At 40.9% G+C, this 14,860-nt stretch overlaps 1 protein-coding gene across 8 annotated transcripts in view; it reads right to left on the bottom strand.

The window, feature by feature from the left end:
- Window positions 1–14,860, bottom strand: part of per1b (period circadian clock 1b) — a 28,112-nt gene that overhangs the window by 2,766 nt on the left and 10,486 nt on the right. For 2 of the 8 annotated variants that reach the window (XR_014533621.1, XR_014533624.1), the window contains exons 2-16: window positions 13,694–14,584; window positions 13,286–13,539; window positions 13,064–13,185; window positions 12,333–12,534; window positions 11,836–12,030; window positions 11,498–11,683; window positions 9,574–9,727; window positions 7,840–8,083; window positions 6,912–7,020; window positions 6,663–6,801; window positions 5,449–5,567; window positions 5,095–5,241; window positions 3,993–4,382; window positions 822–1,657; window positions 393–595 (exon numbers count right to left, since the gene is read on the bottom strand). Coding sequence is in view for 4 of the 8 variants with exons in the window: in XM_083541230.1 (XP_083397356.1) it covers window positions 397–595; window positions 822–1,657; window positions 3,993–4,382; window positions 5,095–5,241; window positions 5,449–5,567; window positions 6,663–6,801; window positions 6,912–7,020; window positions 7,840–8,083; window positions 9,574–9,727; window positions 11,498–11,683; window positions 11,836–12,030; window positions 12,333–12,534; window positions 13,064–13,185; window positions 13,286–13,539; window positions 13,694–14,085 (3,688 nt within the window). In the remaining 4 variants the exon portion in view is untranslated. The remainder of the gene's footprint in view (window positions 1–392; window positions 596–821; window positions 1,658–3,992; window positions 4,383–5,094; window positions 5,242–5,448; window positions 5,568–6,662; window positions 6,802–6,911; window positions 7,021–7,839; window positions 8,084–9,573; window positions 9,728–11,497; window positions 11,684–11,835; window positions 12,031–12,332; window positions 12,535–13,063; window positions 13,186–13,285; window positions 13,540–13,693; window positions 14,585–14,860) is intronic. The other 6 variants (XM_083541230.1, XM_083541231.1, XR_014533622.1 and 3 more) reach the window with 3 other exon arrangements.

Below are 14,860 nucleotides of genomic sequence, written 5' to 3'. Positions count from 1 at the left end.
GGGGAAGCGAGACACCATGTAATTCCGTGTATACCAGGATTAGCATAATAAGAATACTGAAAGGAGAACTTTAATCAATCCCTGGATCTAACATCACTTACAAAAACAAAAAATATCAGGTAACAGTGAGGTAAATGTCCCAATGGTTTTAACAGTATCTAATTAATGCCATGGCAATTTTTTATTTTTAACAGTTTAATTTTTTTATTCAGCAAATCCTTGACCATGGCATGATGGGCAGAAACCAAATCTACCATATCAAACATCAGCCTGATATCAAAATGTGTTAAAAGTGGTATCATAAATAAGTAATGAAAGTAATTCATATTTTCCAACCATTGTTACCATATATATATATAATTACAGAAATCACTTCTATTTTCAAGCATTACTTACTGGTTCCACTTCCAGAGCTGCTGCATCCATTGGAGCCAGACCCTGAGGAACCCAAGCCAGATCCTGAGGACCCTGTACCCGAGGATCCAGAGCCTGAGGCGGCTGAGCCTGTGCCTGATCGCGAGTCTTCCTGCAGCAGCAGGTCAAGCAGATCACTGGAGGAGGACATGGCATCCTGATTGGATTCGTTGGCTTCTCCCTGAGAAGAGAAATAGTTTCTACTGAGTAAGTTAAAAGGAAAAAAAGGCCACATTACACTAAATACAAGTGCATGCTCTAATAAATAATAATAAATTCTATATTGAAGCAGACTTATTTTATATAAATTCTATAATTTTATCACTTCTAAATCTTAATCCAAACATTATTTAAAAAACTTTCCCATTTCATTCAAAATTGCATATAAACAGCATAACTCCTCTCACATTTTCATTCTCTTTGGATTCTTCTGCTAGGCTTCTCTGATTGGCCACTGCTGGACCACCAACCCCGCCTCCTTGTCCACCTGTAGAAGGTGTGGTTTGCCGTTCCCCAAACGCCAATGCAGTTGCTGCCTCAAGCCGACTGGTTGGTGACTCCTCCAGCTGAAGCAAATTCAGAGGTGAGGAGCAACGGGATTGGAAAAGGGGTGACTCTGTCCCTTCTCTTTCTACTCCTCCTTCTCTCTGGCTGCAGGACTGAGGTGTGCTACAGCGGGATGGGTTTTGTGGGGCCGCTGTTACTGTTTGAGTCGGTGCTGGTGGGGCAGTGCCGGCTGTGGGGTAGTGAAACGACACATTGGGGTTGTAGAAGGGTTGGGGCATAGTTGCGGTACCAGGCTGGGCCAAGGCTGTGCCAATTTGAGGAAACATGTAGTTGGGAAGTACCAACGCCATCATGGGGTGGACCATGGGAGGCGCTACCTGAGGATTCTGAATGGGAAAGCGAAGGCCAGTATGCATAGATGGGTCAGTGATGGGATGAGAGAGAGGTGAGAAAAGTGGATAAAGGGGCAGCATGCCTGGTGGATAGGGCACAGAAGGCAAGCTATTTTGGGAGCCCACTGAAGGAGGCCATGATGATGAGGTCGTTGGTGGAGCCAGAGGGAAGGAAGGGTTAGGTGCTCCCTCTTGTGCAGGGGCACCTGTAGAGAGGCTTCCTGTTCGGCCTGACTGGCCTAAAGAGCTTTCCTGCTCTGACGTCTCCTGATGTTTCAATCTTTTCCCCCCTCGACCACGTCGACGACTACTGTGTGCGGGGTAATCGCGTGAACATCGTGCACCTAAGAGAGATAAAGAGAAACAAAGGGGGAATTTTAAGACAGATGGAGAGATGTTTCTAAAATGACTTTAGACATAAGAGCACCAGTGAGGGGTGCATGTGTGGAAGCCGTGCCACACCAGGTGCTAATGGTTAACAAAAGGATTCTTGTGTCAAAAAATTATAAAATGGCTCTTATGATTTAAAAAAAAGAAAAAAGATCCATCCTTAGCTGAGTCTTTCTATTAATGGAAATCAATGGACATTTAGCGCCTTCCTTAGAAAATGAAGACTGCTGTTGACTACACCAGTTGTTGAAATTACAAGGTGGAGACATTGCTAGTTATCTTTGCACTTCTGAGGATTGAAACAGCCATGTTCAGCAGTATTCAGCTTTGAAGATCAGTTAGGTATATCCACAATGATAGAGGACAGCTGGTCAGCACAGCACTGAAGGACCCCAGATGAAACAGAATGTCATATGTTGCTCTTTGATGGTGAGACATTAGTACAAGTGCAAAGCTGGAACATAAGGTGGACTGAAAAGATGACAGTTTTATTTTTTTTTTTATCTGCAATAAAATCGTTATGTGTGAAGGGGATACGGATAGGGGAGGGCGATTTTTGCGTTTGTAATTAGTGATTAAATACCTTTTTTTTCCTGAACTGAGTGAAAATCAATTGCAGAAAGTTTTTTATTCATCTTTTTTTTTTTTTTTATTCAGGCTACTGATGTTGGAGGATTTAGCTGTTTCGAATTTATTTAGTTATGTAAAACCCACATGTCTCAATTTGATGATTTGCTACTTTTTACCCACTAGCTTGTTCTCCTCTACCATATGACTAATCAGGAAGGCTTGCAACCACATGCTTACTGTGAGACGCACGAGTCACTACTTCTTTTGGGAAACTACTGCACATATAATATCTTGGACTCCTGGCCATTGATGTGAATTTTTACTTTGTGCCACCAGTCCTTCCGAATCTTGTTTTTCCATAGGAACTCCATTGTACTAATATACACTATGACAAAAGTATTTGGACACCTGACTTTCCCAGCTATATGTGGTTCTTTCCCAAAGTATAACTGCAAAGCTGAAGGCACAGGTTCCAACAGAAGGTCTTTGTATGTAGTAGCATGACATTTTTCCTTCACTTGAACTAGGAAACCCAAACCTGTTCCAGCATGACAATGCCCCTGTGAAGAAAGCAAACTCCATGAAGATATGCTTTGCATGCGTTGGAGGGAAAGATCTCCTGCTATAGAGCTCTGACCTCAACCCTACTGAACATCTTTGGGATGAATTGGAACACTGACTGCACCCCAGGCCTCCACACCTACATCAGTACCAGACTTTACTATCACCCTTGTGCCTGAATGAGCAAAATCTCCACAAGCACATTCCAGAATCCAGTGAAACATCTTTCCAAAAATTATAAGAGCAAATTGGGACTAAATGTGGAATGCGATGCTCAAAAAGCACATACCATATTTATGACCGCAAACTTTTGCCAACATAGCGTGCGTAGTTACCACACATTTTTAACAATACTGTTAACAAATAAGACTCAGGCCAAAAAAGCATATGAAGCCCTGTAATGCAACCTTGGTGGGAAATTATATAAATCATATACCCCATTTATATGATTTCCTACCAAGGTTGCATTATAGGGCTTCATTGGCCTGAGTCTTATTTGTCTGTTAGCATAGAAAAGTAGGCATGACTGGAGCATCAGAGATGCGCACACTGTGGTGGGAAAGACATTTTTATTGGACTGTAGCAGTGATCCAAAATTGTCATCTCTAGTGTCACATTTTAATGTGTTGGTGGAGTGGCTGGAGGTCCAGTTTCGGAAAGGTATGACTAAAATCACCCATTAAAAATATCCAAAGAATCCAAATGGGCATTAAATGTTTGACATAACCTTGTAAGTACACCAGCCGCAATTTACACAGAAGCATTTACTACCATTCAGATACAAGACCATGAAGTGATAAACCCAAATTCTTTGCCAGGCTTTTAAGTTCACTGATCTTGTTTCAGACTAAAGGCATGATGAACAAAAACGTTCCAGGATGAGAAGATGGTAAACATCTCCAAATACTCTAATGCATTCTCGTTTTAATATCCTGCTGTTATGACCCCACATGAACTGTTGCAGTGCACTTAAAGAGCAGTAGAAAAAAAAATAAATCTATAAATTGTGTTAAAAAAATGCATTGTGTTGATTACATCTGTAAACCTGATATTCAGAAGCATTACTTGTGAATAAGTAATGTGAATTGGATTGCCATGTGTGTAAATCCCACTTCGTTGTGTATGCAGGTACTCGTATCTGTACCCTCTTAACCCTACCTCTGGTGATCGGTGTGGTAGTGTGCCGCCGAAGTACTGAAGCTGGGTCGAACACTCTTAGCTGACTCAGATCCCTAAAGCGACACATGAAGTTCTGTTCTTCTTGCTGAGTGTGTGCAGAAAGCACCTCTTTGGTCAGTCCCAGCCTTCCTCCTCCACTTCCTCCTGATGTTGCTCCTCCAGCTCCTCCTCCTGCTCTCCTGCCTCCATCTCTCTCAGGTGTAACAGCAGGGTTTGGTGGAGTTGGGGGAGGGGCCAGAGATGGAGCTGCTGCAATGGCAGGGGGAGGAGGTGATGGAGGAGGAGGAGGAGGAGGAGGTGGAGGTGGAAGTGTATGAAGGACAGGAGGAGCTGGCACAGGAGTTGTAGGGGCTTCCTCCATTACAATGTCTGAGAGAAAAACAGTAAGAGTCTATTAAAAAAATCTTAAAAAGGTGCAAAAAACTACTTCATTTTCATCATACGTACATGAACGTGCACAGCTGCTACCTCGAATTACTCACAATCTCTACTTAGGTAAACCTAAAGAATTAAAAGCGCTGTCCACTAGATGGTGCACTAGAGCCAAAATATCATGGTCCATTTGGTTTCCATGTCGGACTACAAATGCTTAGAAATTTTTACTTATAGCTACATTAAACAGGCCGATGAGCTCAGTTTACCCTTTAAAATGTAATTAATGCGTCTTAATAAAAAAAGAACGATAATGTACATTCAAAAACATTTACTAATCTAATAAATACACAAAACAGACTTTCTATAGGTTTAAAGGGGTTTGGAAAAATCAAAAACAGTAATAGAAAGATACAGCTACTGTTATCACTCAGTAATAGACTAAAGTTGTATACAAGAATGCGATGCAAGATAGAACATTATTTATTCAGGAGCAAACACAGCTTTACATGGCTCTCTACTGCCCCTTCTATTTATGCCGGTACTGCATAAAAATAGATGTGCAGTGTTTATTCGTGACCATGGTTATCATACATGCATCAAAGTATAGGAAATAGCACATATAAATTATTCCGAAGAGTATTTAACATGTCATGACTACACAGAACGACACAGTCATACACATAATACGTACAGTACAACGGCTCACCTGACTCTGGGGGTTTCTTGTCTCCCACATGGACAATGGTACTGCTGAAACTGCACTGGGACGTTACTGATGCTACACTTTCTGCCTTACTGTGTAAAGTAAGGGCTGGCAGTGGCGTACTCTCACTAACCAGAGCTACTGATGGACCTAGAGCACGCCCACACACAAACAATCACACACAGGCACACACACACGCGCGCACACACAAACAGCCACGCATACACACACACACCGACGATACTCCAAATTATAAATTGCACATTCTTTCATACCCTATTTGTCTTTTACTCAAAATAACTTCTCTTTCTAAATCATAGTGTGAATCAAGAGCACTGGGTGAGGCACGATGATTACCTTTAGGGTTGCTGGGGGTGTCCTGCTGCTTATCATCATCAGAAGTAGATGATGCAGTACAGGAGGAGGAGCCACACTTCCTTTTAACTGTGTTTGGGACATTGCAGCTCTCCAAATACCTACGGACAGAATTCCCGCACTGTTATTGTACACACAAAACGTTATCTTGCTTTCTTACTCATCAGTCTGCACCAGTGACTGTTGATCTGTTTTATATTTGGTCTGATTCTATTCCACATTTGAACGATTAAAAAACAAAAACCATACGCTAAAGAGTGGGTGGGACAAAAAAAAATAAATTCACTGCAATAAATACTAGTAAATAATCTATATTTTTATAACCCAAATTGTTCCTGAGTAATCGTACATCATCGTGTTCTTAAGCGCATTCAATATATGTACATCCCATTTAAAATTTAGTCCCTGCAGCCCCTTCTTTCACTAGATTTTGAGATGTGGTTATTCAGCCACAAAGGCATTAGTAAAGTCAGGTACTGATGTAGAATGGGAAGGCCTGGGGTATTTTTATGGCATTTGGCAGATCCCCTTATTCAGACTGGTGTGCAGTCAGCATTCCAAATTCATCCTAAAGGTGTTCAAATAGGGTTGAGGTCAAAACTCTAAAGCAGGTCACTCCAAATCCTGGAGGACAACCCATGTAAACCATATCTTCATGGAGCTGGCTTCATGCACAGGGGCGTTGCCATGGAGACCCAACCCTTTCCCTGCTTGTTCAAGTAAAGGGAAACTTTAATGCCACCTAACATGTGGCTAGAAAAGTCAAATGTCCCAATACCTTTGTCCTTGTAGTGTAGTGTAGTAAAGACAACTTTATATTGCAGTTCTTCTGTTATCTCATGCTGAATTGGCATTAAAATATCCTGCCTGCATCCCAAAATGCATTGCAGGCTAACTTATGCCTTTGGAAAATATTTACCTTCAACTTTAAATTGCCATGTTCACACAAAGTATTCAGAACTTATAAAACCTACCAGGAATTGATTTACAGATAAAACCCTATCCATTTAACGTGTCCAAAAAAGAAAAAAAAAAACACGAGGGCTGTTACAGTGGTATTAGGGAAAAAACAGGTGCTGTTTGTCAGAAATAAATTTGCAGACTACATTAGCATGCCTTCCTGCACATCGGCTGCTTTACACACTTTAGATGCGTCATAGAAATGGGAACACACACATCTGACTGCACACACTTACCGTATAATGCTATCCAGGCAGTTGATTTGCTGGTAAGAGTACGCACTGGGAGGGTCCTTCCTCACCAGCTGAGAGAGGATCGGATCCTTTGAAGGTGGAGCCACATCTGGCACAGTGTCCACTACAGCTCGCAAGGAAGCTGTTTAAAGAAGGCGTTTTTTTTTTTTATATAAGCAACTGCTAAAATAAAACTTGCAGAAAATCTCTCACTGGTCATGTTGTAGATGATAGTGTCAGTTTTCTATGTACCTGTGGTAGTGTGTTTTCTAGGAGGGGGACGGTTACGGGACTCGATAAACACTTGTTGGCCGCTTGTCTTTACCATGTGCACATCTTTACAGATCTGCTGGAAGGTCATCTGATCAAATAGAAGACAGACATATGAAACCTTAAGAACTAGCTCACCCTGGGCTTTAATATGCTACTCTATCTCTCTTTACGTTTGAAATTTTTAAGCAAGCACTGAATGTTTTATCTTTTTAACCAAAAGGTCATTTCGATCGACCACAGATGAATAACAGCTATTCCAAAATTAGCATAGTGAAATTAACTGAACGATGAGAAATTTCACTCATATCCACAGGCAGAGATATATATTAAAATTCAGCCTTCTGAGAAACGATGGCTGCACAATGACTTGCTTACGGCGTTAATGCTCCTTTGGCACAAGCACATCATTTTTTTTTCTTTCCCCCCAATAGACTGAACCAGGAACCCATATTTTCCTTAATAACTCATCTACTTGATTAACCACTGTCCAAGTGAGGGCTTAATAACAATTAAAATAAACTGAGCGTATTAGGAGAGTAAAATTGAATATGATCTTGACGAGGACATTTTTGAGTCGTGTAGTCTGTGTATGTCTTCATATTCAATTTCTACCTGAAGGCCAAATTTCACCTCACGACAGAATCTCACAAATCTACGTTCAAAACTGGCTCTTATATAAAAAAATTAATTCTACTTCTAATTTGTAATAAAGATAGTGTGATCTGTTTATTTTTCATATTGCAAAAGCAATTAATTTGCCAATTAAACTGTTCAAATCTCACAAATGTAAAAGATAAGACATATATCTTAGGGTATAATGTGCATGCTGACCGGTTTACATGTGGCTCGGAAAAAAATTGACTGATTTACACCCATTTTGGGCCCCAGTGTGTATGCGTGTGCTGACCGGTTTGTGAAGCTGAGCCGGGTCCTCCAGAGTGGTGCCGTTGCTCTCTGATGATGAAGCGGCACTGGGTTGCAGCTCGTGGGAGCCGTTACTTGCCAGACTGCCGTAGCCCTGTGAGCTGCTGCTGTGTACAGGCTGAACCAGGAGCCGGTGTATCTGCTCGCTGAGTTGGGCGATATCCGGTGTCACGGTGCTCTCCTCGAGAACTCTTGGCAGAGTGAACACATCCTCGTTCAGTGGAGAGCTGAAGGAACAAAACAAAAAAACAAAAAAAAAAACAAGGAGGTCACACAGGAAAAAGACATACGTGTTCTTTGCAGACCAACATATCAAACATGGACACATGAATGTATGACAAAGATTGTTGAGCTTCCGAAAAATTTTATTTTCCTCAGATTCAGAACTGATTTCTGTAATTCATCTACAAATGCTCTCCAAAAAAAGAGATCTAAAACCAGGGTAAACTTCATTCTTAAACATTTAGTCCCGATTTGCTCTTATAATTTTCTCCACTCTTCTGGGAAGATGTTGCACTAGATTTTGAAGTGAGCTAATGGATATGTTTATCAGCTCTAAGGGTATTATAAAAGGCAGGCACTGATGTAGGGTGAAGAGGCCTGAGGTTCAGTCAACGTTCCATTTCATCCCAAAGGTGTTCAGTAGGGATGAGATGAGAGCTCTATAGCAGGCTACACAAGAGCTTCTAATCCAAATCATGTAAACCAGATCTTAAAAGAGCTCACTTTGTGCACAGGTTCAAGTGAAGGCTAAATTTTATTATAGCGCATCCAAAGACATCTATACAACTGTGTGCCTCCAGATTTATAGTAACAGTTTGGAGAAGAAACGCATATAGCAGGAAAGGTCAGGTGACCCAATCCTTGTGTCCATATAGTGTATGTGAAGCCCAGGGACAACAGTTATGTGCACTTGAACTGATTATTAAATAGGATACATTACTTTCATAATAAACAACACCGACACTTTAATATGTGTATGCTTGCTGTGTAAAGAGGATTGGGATGCTTGTGTGGGTGGACAAAAGAAAGAGAGAGACTGTTTACATAACCATGTGAAAGTTGCGAGTCAAAAGGGGGAATCGTGTGTTTGTGTGTGATCGTATGTAAGACTGGAACAGTGTATGAGTCAAGGTATATTAGGACAAGATTATGGAGTCAAGCTGTCTGGGGGGATGACATAATGCATGACAGAGGGGGTAAGGAAATAATGCTGTGGGAAACATCAACACTGTGTCTATGTTTGTCTAGGGAGCTGCACATGGTAGTGCATGTGTTACTGAGTGGTTCATGTGGGTGAATCGTGATGAACATTGCGGATGGCTGTGGGTGTACGTGCATGTAGGATGCATATGGACAGTGCACATGCTGATGATTTTCAATTTCTTGGGCAAGTCCCAATGTCCCCGCAAGGACAAAAGTATCTGAGTTTTGACCTTTTGTGTACATCAGGCCTTTTTAATGTGCTGGGAAATCACAGGTATGTGGAATCTGATTACTCAAACGAGAGAAGGCTGCACGCATATTTATAGTATGCATGCATGTATACTACTACAATAATTACAATTTTATTCAAACAGGCATTTCTGTACATTTTTAGTGTATCCAGTATGAATTGCAATTTTTATACATTTTAATTAGCACCATGGTATTTCATCAGTAATCGAAACTTTTTCAAGGTAGTCATAGTCATTTTTGAGCATGCTGAGGCCCTTACGTTCTGACTTTGTGGCGGCCCACGATAAACGCCACCTTCCTGCTCCAAGGGTTAACAAAGGAGGACCAGGAGGTGTCTATCGTCAGATACTCCCCATTCCGGGCACACATTCGCAATGGAGAATGCTCAAACGGCTGCCCTGCAAACTGCAGAACTACAGAAAAAAAATTTAAATGTTAAATAATATTACAATTTAATGTAAATGTAAAAAAAAAAACAACAACAACCAAACAAACCACAAACGTACACGCTTTTCTTAGTTTAACAGGCAATCACAAACAATCGGTTAAGTGTCATTTGGCTATAATAAATCAACAAAACTCAGATAACAAACAAGAAATTATATTCAGGTGTGTTTAAACATGTTAAGAAACTGTGTATGGAAAAACAAACCCTTATTGCACTCATCTGAATATAAAAATGGATGATAAATTCTATATAGGCAAAGTTTGTGTGTGACAGTTACTGATGTTACAACACATCATGATAATCAATTGAATGTAGTTATGATGTATCCTGAGTAAAAAAATTAAGTATTACATTTGTTAAAGGGGTTTTAAGCTACTTCAATTTTTGCTAAATGGCTTTCTGACATTCATACACACATGATTAGATATTTCAATTGATGAATTTTCTTTTGTCTATAAAGCAGATAAACCCCATGAAAATCAAAAGATTAAGAAAAGGGAGAATGTAAGAAATAAAAGGAGAGTGTACTCCACCATCATTAAAAGTGTTATATATTGATATCAGCACTGACTAGCATTTCTCATGTATGCATTAAAACCATTATATCAATAAAAAGAGAGAATTTAAAAATTAAAGAGAGAAAGGAGGATGACAGTAAATTGCCATTCAAATGGTTGCATGTTAAAAATCATCATTGGCTGCTCTTTCTTTTACTTAGCAGCACGACCAGAGAGCTACATAAGAGGAACGAGACTCCTTTTTCTAAGTGTATTTTTCGACCAATCTGTTGAAATCCTATGTAAACTTGCTACTTGAAGGTCTGCACAGTTCTCATAGCTCATCGTTCTTGGCTAAAAAAGATGCTTTTCAAGAGACTGTGATGATGCTCTGGATAAGTCTCCCTTACATCCTGTCTATTTTGTTTTAATCAGGATCTATCTTTAAATATATATATATATATATATATATATATATATATATATATATATATATATATATATATATATATATTTATATTTATATAATAATATTTGTATTGTGCAAATGCACTACACCCAGAAAACTATATTTCCTATGCATGACTATCAAATAAGCGATTTTAAATATTAGTAAGGGGACTCTTCTGTCTGCAGGTGAATCATAATTTCTTCTAACCACTGTCCTCATACTCTCTTTTAACAACTGAGGTGTCCACTATATTAGAAACACCTACACACGTTTGCTGTTATGTAACTGTGTAACAGCAGCGCAACACAAAGGGAAAAACAGACACGTGAAGAGTTTCAGTTAATACTCACATCAAACATCAAAATGTGGAAATTATTTATGACTTTCTGTGGCATGGACATTGGCAGCAGATGGCTTGGTTTTATTATTTCAGAAACTGTTGATCTCTTGGTATTTGCAAAGCTTAAGTCACAGAGATCACACCTTTTCTTTATTCTTGTGTTTAAAGTACACTATAACTGAAGCTTTTGTCCTCTCTGTAGATTATTGAATGCATTGTGTTGCCGCCACGTGACTGGCTGATTAGATAATCGCATAAATAAGCAGGTGTTCCTATCAAAGTAAGTAAGTACATACAGTACGTGCATGGCGTGTTTATTTTTAGGAGTGGAGGTGAGCACTTTTCTAGGCGGTGGTCCGGGCGATTTCCTGGTTGGTAAAATTTTAACAGGAACACAAGGGGGAACAAAAAGAACACAGAGGAAAAAGTGAAAGAGAGAAGACTCACTCTTTTTGTGAATGGCCACCATCATTGGTCGGTCCTCTGGGTGTAGACAGAGCAGTACCGGGGATCCCACCAGGTCCTGAGGCAGATAACCTAGCAGCGGCACAGCTCTCTCATCAACCTCCTGGAAGAGGCAGCTGGGCGTGTGACTGGTGGTAAAGATACGCTTGTCTGGAGGAATGCGGGGAGCTGGGGGAGAGAGGAAAAGAGGTTTAGTTAGCGATAAGGTGCGAGAACAAATCGAGTCACTGCAATATGTGGATCTACTCCTGTGCAGCAACTTACTGCTGAAGTCATGCTTATGTAACTCAGTAATAAGGGGAAGAGGGTGTGTGTCTTACCCTCGTATCCAGAGTGCACTCTCTCAGCGATGAGCAGACAGCAGGGCTGGGGGTCTGCAATGTCAGAGTCTCGAAGTGTAAGCAGGTAAGGGGTCAGTCGAAACGGGTAATATCGCATGTCTCCACTGGAAGAGCCATCTGCGCTGATTCTGCAGAACATGGACTTCTCCTTGGTGTACTCTACAGCATGGGATGCTACAACACACACACATACCAAAAAAAAAACAAACAAAAAAAAAAAACGGTTATTTCTTAAGATGTTCATGCTTAAAAATTCATTCATTACATTAATTATAAATACAATTACATGGCTGCATTTACATTTTTACAGTAATTAAATCCATTCTAAACATTTCCAGCCTCGTGTGCAGGAAATATTTTCCACTGGACATCTATGCAAAGCTTCCACATACCAAATAGATGCTCAGGCTTCGTTAATTAGAAAATTCCAAGACTAAAATCAACACGAATACACAAACAGAGACACCCCCACGCACCAGATCCGATGCAGGATGCCCATGGTGGTAATCTGCAGGGGGCAGTGCTGCTGAAGAAAGTGCTGACGTCCTGAGGGGCGAGGAGCTCTGAAAAGAGCGCCCCCTGCAACTTCTCTGGTTTACTTCGCAGCAAAGATGAACCCTGCGGCGAGATGTACACAACCTTCCCCGACAGGAATGACACGGCCATAGAGAATGTATCCTACAAGGAGGAAGAAAATGCCTGAAATTCTGATTTGACTGTTACCATGTTACACTGCTACATTTTTATTACATCTTAATTTTTTTTTTACGTAAAATACGATATTTCAGGAGTTGACAAGTCATTAAGTGTGCTCGTACACACTCGATATGGTCTCTTGACAGTTCCCCCAACAGCCACAAACTCTCTTCAAGCATACAACTACCAACTAGAAATAGTGAAGGCCAACATGATTTCTCTGAGACGCATGATGACAGCTGTTACATCTGTCACACTGCTGCTCATGCTGCAGCATGGTACGGCATAAAAATAAAACTGGACGGAAGTTCCCTAATGCCCCCCCCCCCCAATTCGAGCACTGTATGAAACTATATAAACTAGGAGTTATAGCCTTTAGAATAAAGAAGTGAAAGACAGACAGACAGACAGACAGACAGAGAGAGAGAGAGAAAGAGAGACACAGAGAGCATATACATTATCAAAATGATCAAGAAAGGGAGAATAATGGACGTTGTGTGTGGGCACGTACTGTGTTTTTCAGCGTATATTCTGAGGTAATGTTATCAAGCTCTTCTATGGTAAATGTGGAAAGATCCAGGCTGCATCCATGACACTCTTCAACATTCCACTGGTGATAATACTCCTGATTGGCTGGGGGGGAAAGCAAAGATAGATAAATAATATTATATATTTTTTTAAAGCAGGGTAAACCAGAGCCCACACTGTCATAGAGTCATGCTTGTCCCCTCACCCTGGACTTGTTTAACACAGTTAAGTGCGTATTTGAGGGCGTTGAGGGTGCTGGAGCGTCCTTTGGTTTTCCTCTCTGCAGGCAGACGAATCTTGAGTTCCTTCAGTGCCCTCATCAGCTCTTTCTGGGTCTGCACACGAGCTGACTGCTCACTGCTGCAGCCACTGGTGGATGAAGGGTCCTGCTCTGAGCTTGCACTCAACAAACTGTACGCCAGTGAGCTGCTGGGAGGAGACGGACTCTGGGAATTTGAACTAGGATGAAGGAACATAAGAAGAAAATAGTAGAGAGCACTAATTGTAGGCAGTAAATAGAAAGACAGAGTACATAGATGGTTCATGATAATAAGGTCCATTTAACATAACTTTCTTTGCTCTATGTCTGTATCTGACATTAAACATCTCTCACCTCTTGTTGCTCTCAGTTGTCTCTAACATCATGCCAGAATCTTTGCCATTATGACTTGAGGAGCTCTGGTAACTTCGCATGGACTGCCTTCCCCTGGAGCCGTTCTCCCTCTCCAGTCCTCCTTCACTCTCCCTTTCTCCGGAGTCGTTGCCGCTCGATAGTGCATCCATGTCATCCGAATTTGGCCCCCGGTTATCACTGGATAACCCTGTGGGTCCTGACTCACCTCCTGAAGATGATCCTGTCCTGCCATTGGCTGAAATGGATGATGGCGAAATGCCACTCATGGCCGGTGAGCCGGTCTGTGGAACCACTATTTCTTCCTCCTCGGCCCCTCCAGCTCCCATTCTAGGAACGTTGCTGGGGGTGGAGTCTGAGCTGTCATTACTCATAGTACGGTGAGAATACCTGGTGAAAAGTCTCACCAATTCCGCTTGAAAAATCAACAGAATTTAACTAGGTTGGGCTGCAGGAACTGTACAGGTGAATCATTTTGGGTTGAATCTTCACGTAAGTGTGCGAAAAATATCAAATATTTTGCCTTTTTACGAGCTTTAATCGTATTAAAAGTGGAAAACCTGCAATCGTCAGCCTCTTGGGTGAACGCCGATGAACTGCGACTATCACTTTTGTGTGAGCAAGAAGTAAACACACAGATAACTTCAGAAACACTTAAGGCCAAAAAACATGCAGGCAAAAAGGCTGCTTATGAAACAGTCTTGGATGCAGTCTTGCTGGCAGATGGACACAAAGTGTGTGAAACAGAAAAAGCAGCAGAAAAAAAACAACAACAACGCATCTGAAAGACTCAGCTCTTCATTTTCAGAATCTGTTTGTTCTTCTTATCCTTTTTTCCTGCTTGCTCTGGTCCTATATCCCTTTTTCTAGAAGCTGGGGAAGAAAAAAAAAAAAGTGTCAATTCAAAAGAAAATAATCTGAACATAACATTTGGTCTTGCTCTTGAATCATTCTAATTACTTTTTACGTTTCATAAGGGGTTTCATCAAGCGCGCAGGTACGTGTACGTAAACAAGCGCGGTACAGGTCCATTTGGAAACGCTTACGTTTACACAGGCAATTACACAAAATGACAGTCAAGACTGCAATCACAGCAAAAAGTCGCTCTTTTAGTCATCGTATTTATCTTTCTGTAACAAAAATAATAAT

Source organism: Silurus aristotelis (assembly GCF_946808225.1).
Source record: "Silurus aristotelis genome assembly, chromosome: 5".
In the NCBI taxonomy this organism is placed as follows: domain Eukaryota; kingdom Metazoa; phylum Chordata; class Actinopteri; order Siluriformes; family Siluridae; genus Silurus; species Silurus aristotelis.
The sequence above is the reverse complement of the archived record's forward strand: the minus strand, read 5'-3'. Positions and strand labels throughout refer to the sequence as shown.